This window comes from Paramisgurnus dabryanus, chromosome 1 (assembly GCF_030506205.2).
Source record: "Paramisgurnus dabryanus chromosome 1, PD_genome_1.1, whole genome shotgun sequence".
NCBI lineage: Eukaryota > Metazoa > Chordata > Actinopteri > Cypriniformes > Cobitidae > Paramisgurnus > Paramisgurnus dabryanus.
Window position 1 is genome coordinate 61,949,354 of NC_133337.1, and position 19,648 is coordinate 61,969,001.

Here is a 19,648-nt window from a genome sequence, read left to right on the forward strand (position 1 = left end):
GCTGAGATGAAGACTGCAGAGCATGTGGGTCATTAAACAGGAGTCATTGGATGGAGATGATCAGTAGATGCAAGCTATGTCAAACGTAAAGGGATATAAATGGAGACCTTCCACCTCTCATCCTTGGAGCTGGACAAGAATCCCTCAACACATCCTACACACTGACAACCCTAGTCACATTCCTACCAGTCTATCTCATCCAGATCAATAGTCGTTCCACCCCACCGCCACATTCTGTCGCTCAAACGTGCCATTAATTACCCATCATGCCTTCACTTTCTCTGCTATTCTCAAGAGGACCTTCATCTTCATCTTTCAGCTTTTTTTTTTTTTTCGTGATCACCCGTTGAGTCTTCTGCTCAGAAAGAGAAACCTCACCACAGTCTAACAGTTAATCTCTCCTGTAACCAATGCGGTAACCTTTAGTGTCCACTCGATCATCAACAATCCCAATACCTGCCATTTAATATATGCAGTTGAGACACACGACAGGTGTTTATTTGATAATAATTAACGTGTAATGCAGTACTAAGGGGATCTTGATATTAAATTGTTCCTTTAAATAAAATGCTTTTCAGTCCAGCTCGGTCCGTTTCACCGTGAATTTAATTCACATAAAAGACCAGGAATGAGAGGCAGAAAATCCGCTGAGACAAGAGAAGTTGTCCTTGTGGTTATGGGATGCTTTGAATCTTGCTATTGAAAATAACTGTTTTATTCCTTAGTTTCTCATGCCGTTACAAGGAACATTGCTTAGTTTTGTTTTTTTAACTGAAATACACTGCCATTTTAAAGTTAAGGGTCACTTACTCAATATATACTAGGGACGGGCACGAGTACTCGACTGCTCGTCGAGACGTCTCGTTCTGTTTGACGGCTTAAGGCCGAAGTATAGTCCATTTTTGTACGTGTACGTGAGGGTCTGCGTAAAGTGCAAGTCATCAGAAATACACTGCCATTTTAAAGTTTAGGGTCACTTACTCAATATATACTAGGGACGGGCACGAGTACTCGACTGCGCGTCGAGACGTCTTGTTCTGTTTGACGGCTTTAGGCCGAAGTATAGTCCATTTTTGTACGTGTACGTGAGGGTCTGCGTAAAGTGCAAGTCATCAGAAGAGTGTGCGTGTCCTGTACGCACACCGGCGGATTTTTAAAACCCTGTGTACATTGTACCTATAGGTCTCGCATGTGCCTATAGGAGAATGCAGTATGTAGACCAGCAGATGCGTTGCATTTGGTCGCAATGCGCATGGGTCGAACGTCTGTGTACACGGCTCTATTGAACCAGAACTGTCTTTGGTAAACTGAAGTTTTAATAAGAAAATATTAATCAATGTCGACTGATGAGTTTGCACATCACTGTCACTATCACATTCATAATACGTGCCAAGAGCATTAGGTCAATCTCATCATCTCGTTTTTGATGTAGGTGGGGTTTTATTAATATTATAAAAATATTGTGACCAAAACCAGTCAATAAACAGAAAACATGTTCATTGGTGGTCTCCTTGGAAACATTTATCAATATCTCCTCTTGACAACTTTGATTTTACTGTGAGCTTTTTGAAATGAATGCATTTTTAGCACAAATGATTCCTTCTTCGGCAGAGCTTTCAGGGGGTTTTAAAGATAATGCGTGGATGAGAGAGACGAATGAAATGAGAGGAAACAGAGGAAAACAGCATATTATCCATAATTTGAGGTAAATGCAGCATCACCTTGCATACATTAAGAAGGATAATAGTTCTGGATGAATATGATTATCCTTTACTCTAATAATTGCACAAGAAAGTCACACATCTTCATTCATTAAATCACAGTGCTAAAGGTGAAAAAATCCAGGAAAAATCCAGAAAATTACCAAAGAGAGATTATCGCAAATCTTGCCAATTTACAGACGCCTTAAAATGATCCTTAATTTGACCAAGCAATCACTATTCTTACTTTTGGACAAAAGCTCAATCTTACACTATCTTATCTCTCAGGTACACTATAAACCCGAACAATGCAAATGTACTAATTTAAAATGAGTAAACTGTACTCAAACCTGTAAAAAGTATATTAAACCTAAAAAGTTTTATGTGTGTTCATTGAGTTCACCGCTTTAAGTTCCACAAACTCAAATAAAATTAGTCAAAGCTAACTGAAAATGTTTATTTATTATTTCCAAATCAATTCAATACAACAGCCTCATATTAACAAACACTGGAAATAGTTATAAACTTTTTGTGGTTGTGATGAGGTTTATGGCCAAGAAAGAGTCTGGAACTGCAAATTTACCTCAGTTTAACGTTAAATCAACATAATTTGTTCAAGTTTCCAGCATGCTTTGCATGAGCCTGCTTAACGAGAGCATTTTTGGAAATGAAGTGATCATTTATGTGATTTTCAGTAAAGAGAAAGACTCAATAGTGTTAAACGTTAATTTAACTGTGTAATGCATCAACATGCACAAGTAGGATTGTGGCCAAACCTGGTACTGCAATCACAAAACTTGTGGCTAAAACTGGTACTGCAATCACACAACTGGTGGCCAATACACAACATGACAACATAAACATCAGTTGAGGGCTGCAACTCCACTTTTTAAATGACAGTATCCTGGCCGGACCACTGTTGTCAGTGATATAAATATTTGAAATGTAAATGATTTCTTAAAGTCTAGTGATATATCAGGGCCATTTTATGATTAATTGATATAAATTTCTTACATACTGTTCCTTTAAGTACAGTATACAAAAATATATGGTTAACAGTACTTATGGTAAACAGCAGTTTTAGTTTACTTAAATATTAAATCAAATGTTTTAAGTTTGGATAAATTGATTTATAAATATTCTTTACTTACAAATTCTGAGTTGGTTTAATCAAACGTTTTGATGTAATATAGTTTTGAGAACTCTGAACTGGTTTATGATGTATTAAACACAAACAGATGAAAGAGCTTTTATGCTGAGATGACTTCCAAATACCAAAAAACAAACCTGTCAAAATCATTCATTACACTTTCTAAACTGCAAATATTAGAACTTAAAGGGATAAATCCACTGGCTTGTCACAGCTAACAATAAAATCAAATGCTCAAAACAAGGTTAACGTTTAAAAGTCGTTAAATAAGTAATTGTGTCCTCATCCCACCTTCTGGCATGTGCAGTACAAAAGAAACTATGTAAGTAAAAAAATATATATAATGTCCGCAACAGTGCTTTTAACTCCCATATTTTAATAAAGAAGCAATGTTTTGACTCTTGGGTCTTCTTGTCAAAACGTGCTTCTTTATTAAAGTTGACATAGAATGATTGAACGGGGTATTTATTCTTGTTCTGTGATGTGACATGTAGACAACAAAATTTTGGTTGGGTCTGTAATGCCTTAGAAGCTTCCTAAAAACCTCTCTCAGATAGCTCTATTAGGGTGGGGGATTTTAAACGCTTGGTTTTGCACCTATTTGGCGTTCCTTCGGGCTTAACTGGCAACTTCATTATGAAATGCAGGCACTTGACACTGATTGGCTGCCTTTGCTGCCACTCAAAAGAATGTAAACTTCTCCATCTTTAGAACACGGACAAACCAAAATTTTACAGATAGATGAGCACACCTCGGAACACGACTTGCCATTTCGCCTTGAACTTCGCGAACACTGCTGCCTGCAATTTACTTATCGTTGGAGGCAAGAGGCCGAATGTATGCAAATTATTTTAAAGGGGAGGAAATTGAATGAGAGTGCGGGGGGGAGTGAGATGCATTTTCCGTTGTTCAGATTTTACCATTTTCTGGTGGACTTTCTAAAGGAGGAATTTCTATGAAATGGAGATCTTACTTTACAAGCATTTTTTGTATGTTCGTGGATGTGGTTGTAGACTCCTGTTATTCAACTAAGACCAGGTAAAACTTATTTTCATTCTGTGTCCCCTTTAAAATATGGAAGTTAAAAGCAGTGTTGTGGACATTTACATTTTTTTCACTTTACCCTTTAAAAGTCAACCTGATCAACATTAAAAAGTGTAATTGCAGACTTACTTAGTAAAAAAAATATATTTTTGTCTAATATGAATATTTACATTTTGTTATAAGATGGTGTCATCAGGCTGGTTTTATTTCCTGACTCCTCCAATCACATCCAATTCTGATGTTCTGATGAATTCTGATGAACACCCACTTTTACCAATCTGACCAATTGAAAAGTCCTACCTTTCATCCTTTTCTCATCAAACTCCTGTTTCAATCAAAAATAAGTGTTTTATGTTAACAATTGGGATTATAAAAGTAAATTTGGTTACAATTGCTAACTCACATTAACTATAAAGAAGCAATCCTAAAGGGCTTAATTAATCCCCTGACCGAAGTTTTAACAAATAAATGATTTTTTAAATCAACAGGATTTAAAAGTGGTCAGCTAAAGCTCTGAGCCTCTTTCACGCCTACATTACTCATGTTCAAGGGCTGGTGGAGCTTTCAACCTTCTCCTCTAGGCTTCACATAACGTGTATTTGGTATTTGGACACACAGATACAGAGCGAATTAAAGAAGTTAAGATATAACATGATAAAGCACATCAAAGCAGCAACAAACTGTAAACCATCTGTGATGCAATGCCCCAGTGAGGTGCATCATAGGGCATTTAAAGTAAGTGTGAAGAACGCAAATGACATTAGTGCAACCCATATGACGCATTGTTCTCCACTGGATTCAGGCAAATGTGTTCACATCTATCACTGTCAATTAGTTATAATCAGAGGATAAATGCACAGCCTTTCTAACACTCAAGTTGGCAGACATGAAATTCATGGTTAGTTTGTTTCCTCAGCAAACAAATTCAGGGATACAGTTCACCTCACTGTTATAAATATCTGTAGAAATTACAGTCATACTGGCAGCTGTTTGTCAGTAACTTACTGTAGATTTAAATGTAGGTTATTTACTAGTAAATAGAAAGTCTTTACAGAATAAAACGTCTCGGGTTACGCATGTAACCCTTGTTCCCTGACAAGGGAATGAGACGCTGCATCACCATAGTGATGCTATCGGAATGCCTCCAGGTGTGAGTGCAAATATCAAATTCAACCAATGATGGGGTGTACGTTACCGGCAGGGTGACGCTGGAGCCAGGAAGTATAAAAGGTGACCTGATAAACACCCTTGCTAGCTAAAATATGCAGAAGGCGGTGTAACAGGGATGCTGAAAGTATTGCAAGAGAGATACATCATCTCATTCTCTTCGAGACTTATGTGACGCTATGGGAACGCTATACCCAATCCGCCAAACTATGAGTGCCTGTCTGTGTGTAAAACCTAAGCACTTAAGATCCAGGTGTAGAAATGAGATCCAACTCATAAAACTGTACAAAAGTGAGCAATGAGGACCAGCCTGCCGCATCACAGAGATCCTGGACCGAGGCAACTGTCCAAGGGCTTTAGATGATTGGCTCTAGCTGAATGCGTTCTAATGGTTAAAGAAGAGGCTCCATAAGTAAATGAGATAGCCTCAACTATCCATTTACTGTATCAGTACCAACTACTGTATGAACTGTTGCCAGTAAATAACATTTACAGTAAGTTACTGGCAAACAACTGCATAACTACAGCATTTTTTACAGTGCTGAACATGTCATACAAGTCACACACAGGACACACAAAAGTAAATAATCACAGACATATTATCCTTTCAAACTCAAGTGCTGCTTGAAATTCTTAACACTTACTTACAAAAACCACTGTCCTACATTTAGTTTAATAAAATCTAGACAAATAAGAAATTGAAAGTAAACCTACCATTAGGACTCTCCTCATCTATGGCTACAATGGTGGCAGGTGGGCCGCTTCGAGAGAGTTTGCATTCTAAAACACAAGGATGGAAAATAAATGGAAAAAGAAAGACATCAGAATTTCAGCACGTCCGGTCCATGGCGTAACTCATACCAAACAAGACATTTCAATTTCAGCACACATTAAGTCACAAAACCTAGACATAAAAAAGGATCTATGAGTACTGTAACCTATCCGCCACTGAGACCGCAGGAACACGAGTCAAAGAGAGATTTACGAAATGACTTCTTTATGTGTATAGCCTGGCCGTTAGTGCCGGTGTGGCGCGAAGGGTTAATAGAGTTGTGCTCTCGGAAACAAAAGAGTACCAGAAAGATGAGATTCATCATCTTACCCTCATACTGCCAGTCTGGAGTCAGAGATTTTGTCATCCACAGAGAGCAGGAGAAGAAGAAAGCCATGAGGGAGAAAGAGGAAAAAAAGAAGCACAACATCAAATTTCCTTGTGAGATAACAAGAAAGTTACAACCGAAGAGAATACATCCGAGGAAAAGATCAGATAACTATTTGAGCTACTAGTTAGTGGTGTACTCCAGCTTCGTGTTTAGTTGGACATCAAGATGGTTTTCCAGAGTTCTCAGATCGACATCTTGGGTAGGAACATTCCGGTGGAACAAATACAGAATCAAACCATTAACTACAGCTACAATCTGAGAAAACTGATACAGCAGCTTGAGAAAAATATTGGTCAAATCATAAAAGGACACAAGCAATTTTGTTTCAGGACCAACAAGGATGTTGTCCTATTGGACCAAATCATAGTAATTGGACCTAAAACTGTTAGTTTGAGCTAGAGTAGTGTTTTGAAAAACAAAGATGATTGACGTTAATGTTATTTTTTCAGACAGGATTCAATGCATTTTTTTAAAACAACAGACACACACCATCAGCAGACTCGCAGATGTTTTACTGACGGACCGAGCATTGATGTTGAGCACAAAGTGCATGTTTGAATAAATTTAATTAGAATTCGTTTTGAAATCCAACTTCAACAAATATAATAGTTTTTAAATGAAATAGAAAATAAAAGACTAATTTTTACCAAGTTTAACATGTCCCAATATTGTTTTTTTTAAAAACAAGTTAAGGTAATAAAAATAAAGTGTTAATTTTTACTTTGTTTTCGACATACACCATTCATATCCCTTGGGGGCACTTGAAATACATGACCCGTGCTGGCAAAATGAGTCAGAATGAACAAATATATATTTTCACATTCTCTATTTTACTTGTTCAACGATGTATGATTTGGTGAAATCTGACAAATGACAGAGCTACATCTGTTTGAAGTTGACAAAAGTCAAGGAAGTCGAAAAATCGAGTTAAAGATTTTTTGCATCCATAAAATCACTGGTAAAACCAATAGATTTAGCACACACAAAGTCAAAAACAATATCTATAGGAAAAAAAATATATTCAACTTTTTTCTTTCTTGTATTGTTTGATTGACATTGAGACAAAAAGCTTTAAGATCTACTGTAATGCAAGGATTCAAGCTGGAATTGTTAAAGTTACATAAAAATATATGTTGATTAGACAAAAATTCTGAAATTTGTTTTACAGTGCAGTTAACCGAACTTTCACTTAAGACATAACAGATTGTATCTGCATGAATTCTTCTGAAAATAGACATTTTTTAAACTGTAATTTTGTGTAGATGTTTATATATCGGGGTTGCGCAACGCGTCTGTGTATTAATAATTCTTTTAACATCAAGCAAGTCCTGCACTTATATAATTATTACAATATTTTCTAATACCTGCATGTTTTAAAACCCAAACCAAAATGTCAGACGAGCATGTGAATGGTAGAGGTCTACACGGGTCCAAAAATTCCTACCCGAACCCGATCAGACCCGTAAATGTGCTACACTGAACCGACCCGGACCCGTCTGTTGTTTTGAAAGCTGGACCCGGAACCGACGCAGACGCGTCTATTAGCTGGACCCGAACCTGTCCGGGAAGACACAGACCCGACCTGCAAATATTCTTTAGCTAAATGTTATTAATAAGTCAATAAACAAGTAGCAAAAATTAAACTTTTTGTCTTACCCATAGTCTTCTCCCTCCTTTTACCTGACTGTGTGATGCACAATCCTTATTTCCAAGAAAGTTCCATTCATGTTATTCCTCTCTTGACGATTTAAATGTTTAATGCTTATTCCAGCTTTAAAAGTCCACTTTACAGTCATGGTGATTAATAACGCAGTTTTACATTTGTTGTGCATCGGGTCAACTTGCTTGGCCATTTGGATCGTTCAGTGTCATGGCTGCTTTTGTTAGCTTTACTTCTTTGCTATCATCTCTGTGTTCTTTGAGCAGAGTCGCAAAAACTTTAGATATAACAGCAAGACGGTCAATTTATAATATTATTATAAAAATTAGAGAAGTCAGTGCAAAATGCGCGGTACGGCGGAATAGGTCCCGCCTTCTAAATAAAAGAGCCAATTGTCAAAGGTAAATTCATTGCGTCTCACTGCAGAAGCTCCTGACTGGTAGCCAGAGAAACATTACAAGAGCGCATGCGCGTTAGCTGCCTGGTTGGAGCAACCAAATATAAACTTTTTAACACAATTTTAGCGTCATAGAAAAAATGTATGCGACAGTTCATCTAAGTTTTTGGTTGCTGTTTTTGAAATATTTTATTTAAATGTGAGTGTGTGTTCTCCGAGTCCGATCGACCTCGGGTATTACCCACAATGTTAAACAAACTCGGGACCCGAAGTAATAGATTGAGACCCGACCCGGACCCGGCTGATCATTTAAAATATAGACCCGAACCCGTACGGGTATTCGGGTCTCGGGTCTTCCGTGTAGACCTCTAGTGGATGGACATGCATCTTTAAATAGATTAAGCATTTAGACCAGCACACCTCTCAGAAAATGTACAAATAAAGATCATTTTAGATGTTTAATGACTTTTTAGATCATTGGGATCGCTACATGATGACATAATGAGCTTATTTTTATAAAAACCTCAATTTCAAACAAAATCAACATTAAGGATGCTGTGGTGCTGGAATTTTCCCACCAGTTAATCAGCGTGTGATTAACTGGTGTGGCAGGGGCTTACAGGAGCGGCTTATGAACACGCATGCAGCCGTGCGCATTTTACTTTCACTTTTGAATTAGAGGCATTTGTTTAAATGCAATGCTTGCATACGTTGCGTTAAATCGATTATGAATCTGCGTGCAATGCGAAGGCAAGAATTGTTTTAATTAAAGGTATTGCGGAGGATTTTCTTTTTCCGGGTGGATCATCAAGACTATTGGTCCTCATAGTTGTCAATCAGGAGTGTTGCGCAATTGCATTTTTTTAAAAAGTGGAGAAGGCGGTTCTTTTCTAAAATTTGAGAAAATCCTCCGCTACACCTTTAAGTGCTTGAGACAGAAAAAATCAAAATGATGGAAGACGGTGTCGCGGTGGGTGAAAGGTTAAGGCACTGTGTATCACTGGTTACACCAAATATCACAACATACCTAATCAACATTTATACTTTCTTTTGCCTGTAGCTCAACAGTCCACTCCTCCCATTAAAACATGAGTGTTGTGTAAATAATGAGAACATTTTTGAACCAACTAACACTTTAATGTTTAGTAGGATTTTAATCACAGCCTATGATCTGCTTATTCATTTTGTGCATCACTGGCTAAAAGAAAGGCTGAGTTTGAAAAGCAGCCATTGATTGATGATTTTAAGTCAAAAACGTATTCGACCGAAGTCATTGCTGTGTTCACGCGTTTTCGTAATTACCGTTTTTTTTTTTTGTGAGTGACCTTCAACTCAAAGCCATTCACATCGTTGAACTAAGGATTATGCATTTCTCTAAAGTAACAACATCAAATTGAATCCACATGAAAGAATATTGTTGGCAGCTGAGAAATACGTAATTACAACATTAAATGACATTTTAATGCTTTTGCTAAATATTGCAGAACACAAAAAGCGTGTCAGCTAACAATGATAACATACTAGAAGTGCTTCTGCGTAAGGTTGCAGCGGTCACATGGTAAAAGTCGCTCAGAAAACTCCACAAGCTGTAATTACGAACTCTATGAGGACGTGAACGCTTTTTACATGCTGTAATCTTGCAATTACGGTGATTACGATATGGCGCGAATACGCCTCATGCCCAAAGTTTAATGCAAAGTTAATCATGTCTATTCTCTCAGTTAGTCCTTGGTTTTCATGTTGCTGTGTTTATTGCTGGTTTATGCTGACAGTTTGTGCAGGCTGTTTTTATAAATATTACAAATCTAGTAACATAAAGCGTTATTATTATTGTGTTTTTATTTTGAAATGCATTACTTTTGCTACAGTTATGCTTGGGGACCCTTGTAAATGGACAGTTGCACTATATAAACAGGGCCATGATCATAAAATAAATCCTCCATATCAATGTTTGCCAACCAGGGGGTCTGGGCCCACAGGGGGGCCTCAGCAGATTTCCAAGGGGGCCTCAAGATGACTTAAAATGATTAAAATTGGCTAAAACAAGCAAAAATCGAGATATTTAAAAAGTGTTTCCATATCAAACATCCAATATGCATAATCGGTGAAAGTACCTTCTTACATTTTCTGTTCTGCGTTAGCATCACATGAACCCGAGCAACTTTCTCTCCTTTTCATTTCCCTTGAACCTGCATCTTGCTTGCTTGTTGTGTGAACTGTTTAGCCTGAGCACAGCAGGGATCGACTCCCTTGATTTACAGCGGCAAGGAATAAGACAAGCTACACTGCAGTCCTTGACTGAATGATTTGATTAACACGCTCCTTCACGGAGGGCGGAGCAAAATCTACATTAAGGCTGCCAACGGATGCTGTCGCTCCACCTGCTGCCTTCTCTCCTCCTCGTGCACCTTTATCGCAAAATTAATGGCAACTTATGAGAAGGAGACAGCAGCATATAAATCACACAAAATCGACACTGTGAATTCAGCAACACAGATCAGTGATTATGAAGAAAATGGGTTTTTCTTCTGGGGCTCTCTGCAGCTCTGAATTTACAACAGAGGACGAGACAGAAATGAACTGTCACCTTACACAAATCCTAACAGGCTGAATAGCGAATGAAGGTCTGAAAAGGTTACGTCAAAACTCCCTGGGATCACTTACAGCGGCGGTTTGATATGTCGCGTGAGAACGCACATGCGCCGTGTTTCCGTGCTCCGTCTTTAGCCTGTCGTTCATGAATTAGAGATTGATGGCATTTGTGCGCTTTTACGTAACATCAGTAATGCTGACACATTAAACCCAGGCAGGTTGGGCTCTCTTAGCAACTGGGCTGTGATGGAGAGCAGTGTTTCAAAGGAAAGACCAACTATCTAGTGTTCCTATAAAAGATTCAGGACTCTGGAGGCCTTTTTCTTCTGAGCAAAGGAGAAGTACGAATCTGGGAGTTGTTAGACAGAAAAGCACAGTAATTACAGCTGATGAACTTGAAACAAAAAATGTCCCATGCTGACAAACAAGCATCCAACAATGCCCAAAAACACCAAAACACATTCATTTACTAGTTGTGACCCATTTATGATTGTAAACCTTTAGAAAAGGTTTGTTTTTGCCGAAAGGTGACCTCATTTCTCAGCAGAGTTGATTGTTCTTCGAAATTAATTTGGTGCTCTTAAAGGAGTAGTGCATCCAATAAAATAAAAATGTCTTGTGTGATTTGAACATGCACATGTGACATTTTAGTGTTTTGCATTAGGCTGTGAGAAATCTGAGCCCATGTGTCAAACCAGCTATGATATATTTTGATGTCAAATATCTGATTACATGCAGACATGTAATGTAATGAGATCTGGGAGACTCAGTTCAGAGAACGATTATCAATTAATAATGTCTGTTTCTCATACTGAACAAAACTGTCATATGGCTTTAGAAAACTTGGTCAACATTCATGCATTTTTGTCATGTTTTTGAAGTTTAACAGCCTCTGATCACATTTTGCTTCAGTTGGATACAAAATATGGGCATGAAAGAAATAAAGAGTTCAGATGCAAAACCCTCTAAGTCTGACATTTTTTCTTGTAATTGAGCATTTTTTTATCAGGCTGTTATGTTTAGGTTCAGTAATTTCACATTGATGAGTCATTGAAATGCCTTATTTTTCACAAATGTCACATTGGTATTTAAATATGACCTATTATCCAATTCACAATTTTACATTTCCTTTCTGTGTATTATTAGTACATGTTAGCAATATGCAAAAGATACAAATCCCAAAGTAAATGATGGCGCAAGTTATCGTCTCCAACTTAAATCTCTTTTCTTGGACTACAAAAACACATGGGGGATTGTAGGGACCAGTTTATTTCCTCGGCATGTTGACGTAGGCACAACGGTCATTATCAAAATTTGCCTGCGTCTTACTCCCAGCCTGTAAGTAGTCTATGTTTTCATATTTAAACATTTTTCTGACTGACTAAACCATGATTCAAACGCGAGTTTTGTGCAGTGCAGAGTAGCGCTTGTTGTTTGTTGTTTATACGATCACAAATGCAGACATGGTTTTATGTTTAAGTATCCTTACCTAACAATCTCTTATGTTCTGCTCAAGCCCCACTGGCAAAGTTGATCGATCAGCTTGGTCATCTGCATTTTGCTGGATCAGATTTGGCTTATATTGATAAGGTAGCAAAGACGATATTAACTTCTGATAGTATTGCATCGGGAGCGTATCTTTCAAATATGTTAAGGAGCATCACATTTCCAGCTGACGTGAGAGCTATTCATGACAATTAAAATATACTGGTTCACTGGCCAATTGGAGGACATTGCGCTTTTATAAACAATAGTTTGTACAAAATCAACACATTTCAGGGAGGCAGGGCATAGTGGAGCAACATCTATGTACAGTATGTGGAAAAAATTATATGTTTTTAGCCACAAACCAAGCATACACATGGTATTACACCAAATACACAAAATAACGTTGTTTTAACAACATAATAGGGGCTTTTAACAAGTTTGACCGTCTTTGGCTGCAAAACCTTCTAAGTGCAAAAACTTCCACTTCTAAGGAAATCCACTTCTTTGGGTAAATAAATAAAACATTGCAAAATCACAAGATGCAGCTCCAAACATTGCAAATAATAAATCAGAGTAGGGCTGCTCTATTATGTGCCAAATCATAATCACAGTTATTTGGGTAAAAATTATAATTACGGTTACTTAACACAGTTACAGTGACTTTGAAAGCATGCATTTAACCTTTTTATTAAGTTAGTGTTGTAATTTCAAAGCAGTAGTGCCTTCAGAAGTGCCTTACAAACAGATCTGTCCAGTAGCACGTGATTTATAATTGCACAGTAATTATTTTACCTCGATTATCTTGTTTTTGTAATTGTTTAAATTAAAAATTAAAAATCCAAAATGATTATTTGCACAGCCCTAAGTCAGAGTGTTAAGCACTGAAGTAAACAATGAAGAAACTGAAGCACACATTAGGTGGTGCTGTAATGCATCACATTCAGGTTGTGTTCAGGTCCAAGTACTCACAAGGGACTCAAGTTTGAATGTGATCCACGGTAATTCATCTTTCGTGCATTTTGAGGACAAGTCCACAAAGTGGACGTGACGTTTAGAGGATTCTGTCAACAACGCAGTATTTTCTAAATGAAACGAGGCCGGGGTTAAGCAGATTTGAAGCTAAGGTGTTTGATGAACATTTCATATGTGCCGAGAGCATTTGGGCAATATAATTATCTTATTTTTGGCGGAGGTGACGTTTAGCAGCTTTTGTATCTGAGCTATTCAAATATTCTTGTAGCTCAGTTGGTACTGTAGAGCATAGGGTTAGCAGAGCAAAAGGTTGTGGGTTCAATCCCAAGGAAGAGATAACATGTATACCTAATGCACTGTAAGTTGCTTTGAATTAAAGATCACCTATTTCATTGCTAAAAAACAAGGTTATTTTCGGTATTTGGTATAATACAATGTGTTTGTGTGGTTTATGGTTAAAACACATTATTTTCCACATACCGTAATTTCTTCCTGAAATGCACGGATTTGAAAAGCACTGTGTCCCTGATTGGCCAGCAAATCTGTACGTTGTGGTTGGCCTGAATATCTCTGACATCAGCCGGAAATGTGACGCTCCTTACCATGTTTGAAAGATTCACTCACAATGCAATGCTAACAGGAGTTAACTTACAGGCTGTAAAGTGGGAGGAGTTATGCTAATGTCGGTCTTGTTTACATCACCAATGCCAGAAAGTAAACTGTTGCTTACAATCCGTGTGTTTGTTGTAATCTGAAGAAAAGATATTTAAGTTGAAGATGATAACACGCATCATCATTTACTTTGGGGTTTGTACCTTTTGCATATCGTTAGCATGTACTAATAAACACTTATATGGAATGATATTCCGGACAATATTAAAAAGGAATTGCAAATGGTATTTGCAATTGCGTTTCCTACTTGTGGGTGTAAAAACTGTGACTTCATTCAAACGCAAATGCAAACTGTCTGCATTTCTGTTTACGCGAACGTACAATATATGCCAAATTTCAAATGTAAAATCAAAGTCCATTTGCAATTGAGTTTCCTATGTCTTTTGAGTTATGACCCTGCCATATTTCAATCTCAATTGCAATTCATAATTTGCTATTTCACTTCCTCTAGCATCGCGTACGGATCTTGCCAAAACTCAAATGAAATCGCAATCCTCTTTGCATTTGCGTTTCCAATGCCTTTAGTTAAACTTGTCAATCACAGTGTTGGGGGTGGGGTTATATTATAGGGCGTGTTTGGAAGCGACGACACTCACAGTCGACCACGCTTCACTGCGCATAAACGGCCACAAGGGGAGCACAAGAAAAGCTAAAATGATAACACAGAAAAATGTTTATACATTAAATTATATAATACATCTGTTATATTTCAGCAATTAACCAAATAAGCTTAAGCACTGTTTATTAGCTTGCATAAACTTGCCTTAACTTGCTAGTAAAGAAAGATGCCATTTTAAAGCATTTTAATAAAAAAAGAGCTCATTCTGTGTTAATCAGATGTGATATGAGCTAGTGAAGTATCAAGTAATGTGGGTACATTAATTCATGCTAATAACATTTTATTTTAATAGTGATTGGTTATGGAAGGACGGGGATGACTGGCTTCTAATGCGTTTTAACTGAGAACAAAAAACACGCGCTTCTTGCGTTCTTCTTCAATAAATAAATATTCTTTCTTCACGGTTCTAGAGCATCAGTCCACATATATTTTTCTCACCCTCTCCAGAAATATTGCATTTGCAGCTTTTATCCTGTTTCCCCACGACGATTAATGACGAGAAACATCTCATGCTGCACCTGACCCTTACGAAAATTACCCATGGTTTTACTACAGTTAAAAAAAACATGGTTTTCACATTCATGGTTTTCAAAAATCATAGTTAAACTATGCTTGTGTAGTAAAACCATGGTTTTGCTGATAGTAATCAATACACCAAAAACCATGGTTACTACACTTTTACCACAATAAAACCATGGTTAATTTTCGTAAGGGGAACTTTGGGACCGCTCGTCTTCCGACTCGCTGTCACTCATTGCTGACTCCGTTGAGCCACCGACCACTCTTTGTTTTGTCAGACAGATTAACATTTTTATATTGTTTTACTAAAAATACCAAGGTTACAAAATCGTTGTTAACCTTTTGAAGAAAATTAAGTTATATGATATTTTGATACATAATGGACTGCATTAATTTTATAATACATTTAGTCAATAAGTCAGCTAAATGTTCACATATTATTTTTCTGATCGTAATATCATTAAGCATACTTCACTGACTGATTTATAAAATAATACCTTTTCTAATAAAACACAAGTGTTTAAAATAATACACTTATGATACACGTCTAATAATACACTTATAGCGTTTGACATGAGATAATGTCAAATCATTCTGCCATATTATTACTGACAAAATCAATTGAAGGTCAATAATCAATTAATGAAGATGCGTTCCTTTAATTCATAAAACTCACACTTTTGAAACGGTGCTTATCTGGTTAATAATTGCTGCAATATAACTGAGGTAATATATAATTTAATGTATAAAAAAATTTCTGCGTTATCATTTTAGCTTTTCTTGTGCTCCCCCTTGTGGCCGTTTAAGCGCAGTGAAGCGTGGTCGACTGTGAGTGACATCGCTTCCAAACACGCCCTATAATATAACCCCACCTCCAACACTGTGATTGACAAGTTTAAGTACAGGCATTGGAAACGCAAATGCAAAGAGGATTGCGATTTCATTTGAGTTTTGGCAAGATCCGTATGCGATGCTAGAGGAAGTGAAATAGCAAATTATGAATTGCAATTGAGATTGAAATATGGCAGGGTCATAACTCGAATGACATAGGGAATTCAATTGCAAATGGACTTTGATTTTACATTTGAAATTTGGCATATATTGTACGTTCGCCTAAACGGAAATGCAAACAGTTTGCATTTGCGTTTGAATTAAGTCACAGTTTTTACACCCACAAGTAGGAAATGCAATTGCAAATACCATTTGCAATTCCTTTTTAATATTGTCCGGAATATCATTCCATACACTTACACACCAAAAGAAGCATTGGTGCTCTTTAAAGCAACTGCCTGCATGCATAAATGTAATGTGATGTAAATATTCTCCTAAACTTCTGCTGCTCTGTTCGACAGGAGAAATAAAGTCATAAGGCTTGCAATGACACAACGTATAACTTTCATTTTAGGGTGAACTATCTCTCTAAACGTATAACAGCAGGTAACAGCCGAAAAATAACTAAAGGTTTGACGGCAGACTTTAGGTGTGAAAGTGAGATGCTGAGGGCCGGTCGCTCACACTGGATGAATGTCTTAGATAAGATAGCATACCTCTGAAAGCCTGGAGAAGAGCCAATGGGAGCAATCACGGCAGAAATCAATACTCAGCATCAAGCCAACACACAGGAAGGAATGAGATCTCCAGAGCGTGAGCTGTACAAAAATGTTGCTTCCCTACAGAGCTTTAGTGTAATTTGACGGCTATGTTATTTTCTTTGTGACACAAAGATTGCCAGCCATTAAATTGCTTTTTTGAAAACTGCCTCTGTCCCTATTGTAATGAGCTGTATTTTCATTAAAATAATTTATTGCAAATTTTTTACCCTCTTTTTGTACTGAACTTTTTGGATTCATCAGGCTAAACAGACACACTGAATCAAACAGTTACACAATAATTAAAGCTGTAAACGTGGTTCAAATCAACATTTAACACAGTTGTGACGGTTTAGTGGGATTGGCATTTTTTTAAGTTATATAATAACTGAATATTTACGCTTATAAAAACATATATTTGAATATTCGTTTGTTTAAATGATGTTATTTAAGACATATGTATTTGAAGTTTTATGTATTGTTCATTTTGACACAATTTCACAGAAGGCTTATATAATTAGGAAACATCCACAACAAGCCAAGCTTACTATATATATATATATATATATATATATATATATATATATATATATATATATATATATATATATATTAATTCTTTAAAAAATGGTGTTAAAACCCAACGCGGAGCAAAATCTAAATCCTTGACGTTTCAAGTCTGTTGTTACAATGAATTCAGTACTGTTTGATCTTACAGAAATTATATTATACCAAATATTATACCCTAACCCCAACCCAAGTATAAAGTTTGAGGACTTGACAAAGTACACTATCATTACAATGCATATACGCTTATAATAACATGTAAAAAAATAACACCATGAACACCTGTTGACTTAGTTTACATGACGGAATATAGTTCTTCTCCAAGCTATTTTGTCAAAAACTTCCGGTAAACTCCGCTAAGAATAAATAACAACAAAGTCCTTTTAAAATAGGTTATTTATATAACAAGCAAAATAAACAACGCATAGATTACCTAGGAAACCAGAACTTTTGTTATTTTCGACGATGTATTTGTTCAAGAGTTCAGTTTAGCAACTAGTCAGACCATTAAACAAAGTTCCGACCAGACGTGCAATTGTGTCACCGCACGTCTATAGCCTATAGCAGGACTTATATTGGGTCTACAGGCCTAGTTAGCCAACATGTTGGGAGGCTAAATAACAGAATGCACAGTCGGCATATAAATATCTTCTTTATTTAGTTTAGAAAACTCGGTGGTTAAGAAGAAAATCTGAATTTAACATTATTTTACAAATAACGTAAGCTGACTTGATACTTTATTTCTGACTGTATAAAGTTACAAGCTTAATTTAACAACACTTCACAAAGACAAAGCTATTGCTACTGTTTGCTGTAAATAGCCATATTATCTGCTTCATTTTCAACAGAGCATCGCATATAAAAGATGTTCTCGGTTTTGTTTTGTTTTCCATGTCGGTCACGTACGGTTCAGCTCTGTATTATTAACAAAATAAAGTCAGCTATATAACATAAAGCTTGATCTCTCATGATGCAGTGATGCGGACAAGCAGCACATCTAAATAACACGTGAGCCGATGGACAAAACACAGAAAACACGGCATTAAAACTCTAAATACATAAATTAGTATGCGATCTGAATTGCCAAAACAATCAGATATTCATAAAAAATACATTTTCATGTATATTTTACATTAAAATCTGTAAAAGACAGATGAAGTGAAGAAGCATGTATCTCTTTCGCCGCCATTGACAAGATATCTCGTCAATCAAGAGAAAATGCTTCCCTGCCAATGATGAGTATTTCCGACTTTTCGCAATACCGCTATTATCCGCAACTTTTTAAACCCGGAAGTATTGCCCTATGGCAAGCAGCTGCATGTCCGTGTCTGTTTTAAAGATCGTTTTGAATGGGATCTCTATGAAAAGTCCGTCACAAAAATGCAATTATCTCTTTTTTTTGCTCAAAATGTGGTGTTTTTGCAGAAAATACTCGAAAGCTGATTACAAAAGAACAACAGAAGGTAGGATGAAACTTTTTTTAAAGCAGAGGGTCTGTTCTTTCATTTGATATATTGTATGTTTATATATTTAAAGAAGAAAATTTTCTGGAAGGCATTAAACTTTGGTGAAAATCATGAAAAACGCTGGTGCTGGCTGGCAACTTTTTTTTTTAAACGCTGGCGGCGAAAGAGTTAATGAGGATTAGCCTCAACCCTGCGCATTAAAAACAAACAAATATTTTTTTCTATTCGAATTATTAATGCAGATTTAATATTCAACCATTCGTGCACATCTGGTCACACTACACTTTTTGTTCCACTCTTAGGCTGCAGTCACACCAAAAGCGCTTTAAACGCTTGCAAACGCAAGGCGCGACGCACTGCCTTTTTAAAAAAAAGAGCAGTGCGACGCGGCTTTTCATATTGCTAAGCAACCACCGAGTCAGCTGTCTTGTCAATCAAATATTGAAGCGTGAGCGCTCTTTTGCTGTTAACTGTCATATCAGCAGAAACTTTAAACTCTAAAAAGAGGACGCTTGCTCTGACCTTGTTTAAGGATGAGAGGTGCACAAACACACAGGAGAGAGTGAGCAAGTGGTGTCCGGTTCTTCAAAGCAACTGTAAACTTCCCTCACCACAACGTAAGGCCCGCCTCTCCCCTCATTCGATTGGACAATGGAAAGACACGAATGACGTCAGGCGCTTCTCCGCTCTCAGCGCTCCTTCAAAAACGCGTGCGCGGCAGGCAGCAAAAAACCGCAAGGCGCTCGGCGCGCATAAACAGCGCACAAACGCGCCCTGCCCATAGAATATCATTCAAAAAAGGCGCCTGCAACTGCCATAAACGCTTTTGGTGTGACTGGCCCCTTAGGCATTTAAATGCATGAGACCATAAACGATGTAAAGA

At 37.1% G+C, this 19,648-nt stretch overlaps 1 protein-coding gene across 2 annotated transcripts in view; it reads right to left on the reverse strand.

The window, feature by feature from the left end:
* pcdh15b (protocadherin-related 15b) overlaps positions 1–19,648 on the reverse strand; it is a 409,107-nt gene that overhangs the window by 343,135 nt on the left and 46,324 nt on the right. For both annotated transcript variants that reach the window (XM_073815853.1, XM_065242769.2), the window contains exons 3-4: positions 6,164–6,178; positions 5,776–5,841 (exon numbers count right to left, since the gene is read on the reverse strand). In XM_073815853.1, the coding sequence (XP_073671954.1) occupies positions 5,776–5,841; positions 6,164–6,178 (81 nt within the window). The remainder of the gene's footprint in view (positions 1–5,775; positions 5,842–6,163; positions 6,179–19,648) is intronic.